At 38.7% G+C, this 3848-nt stretch overlaps 1 protein-coding gene across 1 annotated transcript in view; it reads left to right on the forward strand.

The window, feature by feature from the left end:
• Window positions 1–3848, forward strand: part of Xrn1 (5'-3' exoribonuclease 1) — a 105202-nt gene that overhangs the window by 61202 nt on the left and 40152 nt on the right. The window contains exons 25-26 of the mRNA XM_029481985.1: window positions 389–478; window positions 699–834. Of these exons, the coding sequence (XP_029337845.1) occupies window positions 389–478; window positions 699–834 (226 nt within the window). The remainder of the gene's footprint in view (window positions 1–388; window positions 479–698; window positions 835–3848) is intronic.

Consider the following 3848-nt stretch of genomic DNA (forward strand, 5'->3'; position numbering starts at 1 on the left):
TGTCCTGGAACTCACTTTGTAGACCAGGCTGGCCTCGAACTCAGAAATCCGCCTGCCTCTGCCTCCCGAGTGCTGGGATTAAAGGCGTACGCCACCACGCCCGGCTTATTCCTCCCATTTTTATCAAAGTAACTGAGTCATAGTGCAATTTGTTTAAAATAATTGTACTGTTTCTTTCTCAGCCAATGAGAATTTTCTTAGAGTTATAGGAATATTATGGCTTTCCAACCGTTCAGTCTCNTTCCTTATTAATACTGTCCCTTAATATTACTGTAAAATCCTCAGTATATTGTACATGTTTCCAGTAGAATACAAAATCACTTAATAGGAAGTTTATGTGAGGTTAATTGCATATTTTAAAGCAGTAATTTATTTCTTTGTTGACTAGAGCACCAGAACTGTTTAGTTACATAGCAAAAAACAGCCAAGAGGATGTATTCTATGAAGATGACATCTGGCCTGGAGAAAATGAGAACGGGTGAGCAAGATCTGTGGTCGTTCTTGTCCTGTAGTTGACCTTTAGGCTTTCCGTTTGAACAGTCAGCTAATGTTACCTTTTATCTTGTGCTATTTCATTTTTGGTTTAGTTACTTAAATCTGATAATTCACAGTTCCCAGAAATTTTTTATTAGCGCCTTAATATAACCTTCAGAAAATTTTAATCAATGTGAAAAAAGTTACTACTGTTTTTATTGTAGGGCTGAGAAAGTTCAAGAAATTATTACTTGGCTAAAAGGGCATCCTGTCAGTACTCTGTCTCGGTCTTCTTGTGACTTACACATTCTGGATGCAGCCATTGTTGAAAAAATCGAGGAAGAAGTTGAGAAGTGCAAGGTACTAACTTTGAGGAACCGTGATTCCTGATGCAACCTGAAGTTAAAGTGAACAACATGTTCTCAGTTTTTATGTCTCAGCCAACTAATGTATGTACTTAATGATTCTGATTAATAGCCCTGTTGCATTTCCAGCAACTGTTAGGAAATTTAAATTCATGTAAATATACTTCAGTGTACAAATATAAAATTTATAATTCAGTATAAAATTTAAAATTTCTTTCTTTGTAATAGTTGTAAGCTTATAACTCTAGTCACACTAGAAAGCTTGTGCATGGAGCANCATGATGGTCTGCTCTTCCTTGCTGTTGTAATTACAGCCTTTAAAGACAGAGTTCAGAGCTGGGGAGGGAGGGTTTCCATGCTCGAGTACTGATGACCTGAGTTCAACCCTGAATCCACATGGTGGGGGGAGAGAACCAACTTCCCACGTTTATTCCATGGTACACAGGCAACACCTACACACATTCAAGTGCAGTCACAGACAGGCATGCACAGGCTAATCTCTTATCTCTCTATTCTGCTATTGCAAAGCAACAGACTTCTGTAATTAACTTAACCTAATTTATCCATTTTAAGTAAGTGGTATAATAGAAGTGGGTTGGTTATATTGGTATTTTTAAAAAAACTTTAATATCTCTTAATTTGCATTTTATTAATGATTCCAGGATAACACACTTTCTTTTTTGAATTAATAGAAAATCAGTTAAGACTTGTGCTCAAGAGCCATTCCTACCACATTGAACTACATTAAGACTCTTTTTCAGTATTTTAAGTTTTTTATGTGTCATTTCATCATTGGTGAGCCACTAATAAAATACTGCCTACCTAACAAGTTATGATCATAAGTACGATCACCTGGCCAAAACATGCTCTCTGCAGGCCTGGGAGTGTTTCTCAGTCAATAGAGTATTTTCCTAGGATACACAGAACCCTGATTTTATCCCAGCACCACATAAAAGCCAACTATGGTGATGCACGTCTATAATCCCAGCACTCCAGAAGAAAAGACAGCAGAATTGGATGTTGAAATTATCCTGTATTTGTCAGGCATGATGGGGTGTGCCTTTGGTCCCACCAGAGACAGGTAGACTCTGAGTCCGAGGCCATCCTGGTCTGTCTACAGAGTGAGTTCCAAAAACTAAGGCCTGTAAGGAGAAACCCTGTCTTAAAGAACCAAAAAAAAAAANAATTCATGTAAATATACTTCAGTGTACAAATATAAAATTTATAATTCAGTATAAAATTTAAAATTTCTTTCTTTGTAATAGTTGTAAGCTTATAACTCTAGTCACACTAGAAAGCTTGTGCATGGAGCANCATGATGGTCTGCTCTTCCTTGCTGTTGTAATTACAGCCTTTAAAGACAGAGTTCAGAGCTGGGGAGGGAGGGTTTCCATGCTCGAGTACTGATGACCTGAGTTCAACCCTGAATCCACATGGTGGGGGGAGAGAACCAACTTCCCACGTTTATTCCATGGTACACAGGCAACACCTACACACATTCAAGTGCAGTCACAGACAGGCATGCACAGGCTAATCTCTTATCTCTCTATTCTGCTATTGCAAAGCAACAGACTTCTGTAATTAACTTAACCTAATTTATCCATTTTAAGTAAGTGGTATAATAGAAGTGGGTTGGTTATATTGGTATTTTTAAAAAAACTTTAATATCTCTTAATTTGCATTTTATTAATGATTCCAGGATAACACACTTTCTTTTTTGAATTAATAGAAAATCAGTTAAGACTTGTGCTCAAGAGCCATTCCTACCACATTGAACTACATTAAGACTCTTTTTCAGTATTTTAAGTTTTTTATGTGTCATTTCATCATTGGTGAGCCACTAATAAAATACTGCCTACCTAACAAGTTATGATCATAAGTACGATCACCTGGCCAAAACATGCTCTCTGCAGGCCTGGGAGTGTTTCTCAGTCAATAGAGTATTTTCCTAGGATACACAGAACCCTGATTTTATCCCAGCACCACATAAAAGCCAACTATGGTGATGCACGTCTATAATCCCAGCACTCCAGAAGAAAAGACAGCAGAATTGGATGTTGAAATTATCCTGTATTTGTCAGGCATGATGGGGTGTGCCTTTGGTCCCACCAGAGACAGGTAGACTCTGAGTCCGAGGCCATCCTGGTCTGTCTACAGAGTGAGTTCCAAAAACTAAGGCCTGTAAGGAGAAACCCTGTCTTAAAGAACCAAAAAAAAAAAAAGAAAAAGATTATCCTATATTATATAATGGGTCAGAGGCTAGCCTAGGCTACATAAGACCATGTCTTTCTTTCTTTCTGTCTTTTTTCTTTCTTTCTTCTTTCTTTCTTTCTTTCTTTCGTTCTTTCTTTCGTTCTTTCTTTCTTTCTTTCGTTCAAGCAAGGAGGATAGATAGATCTGTTCACAGTACACAGCTGCTATTAATGGTGGTAGTAGTGTAAGAAAGAAACAAGAAAGATCTGCTTATACTACATAGCTGCTAGAAAGGAAGGAAGGAAAGAAGACAGACAGACAGATGTGCTCATAGTGTGCCGCTGCTATGAATGGGGGTGGTAGTGTTTGGTGCCCATGGCACATACGCAGAAGCTGTGAAGATCACCGTGAACACCAGGGCTACATGATTTTTTTTTCCTTTGGGAGAGAAATTACAGACTCCCAATCAAGAGAATTGTGTGGTGTCAGGCTTTGCTTTGTCTTCAGTACTATGGGGAGGCAAGGCCATTACCACTGAGATGACGCCCTTAGCCCTAAGGGTTTACTTAGTCAGGCCAGGGGGCTAGAGAGATGACTCTGTGGCTAAGAGCTCTTGATGCTTGTAGAGAGGACCTGGGTTCAGTTCTCAGCTCCCACATGGTTGGTGGTTCAAAACCACTTATAATTCCAGTTCCAGGTGACCCAAGGCGCCTCTCTGGCCTCTGCACATATTACATGCATCTGATGTGCTGACATGCTGCAGGCAACATCTATATACACATAAAATAAAAATAAATATTTTTAAAAAAACTTTCT

Source organism: Mus caroli, chromosome 9, assembly GCF_900094665.2.
Source record: "Mus caroli chromosome 9, CAROLI_EIJ_v1.1, whole genome shotgun sequence".
In the NCBI taxonomy this organism is placed as follows: Eukaryota; Metazoa; Chordata; class Mammalia; order Rodentia; family Muridae; genus Mus; species Mus caroli.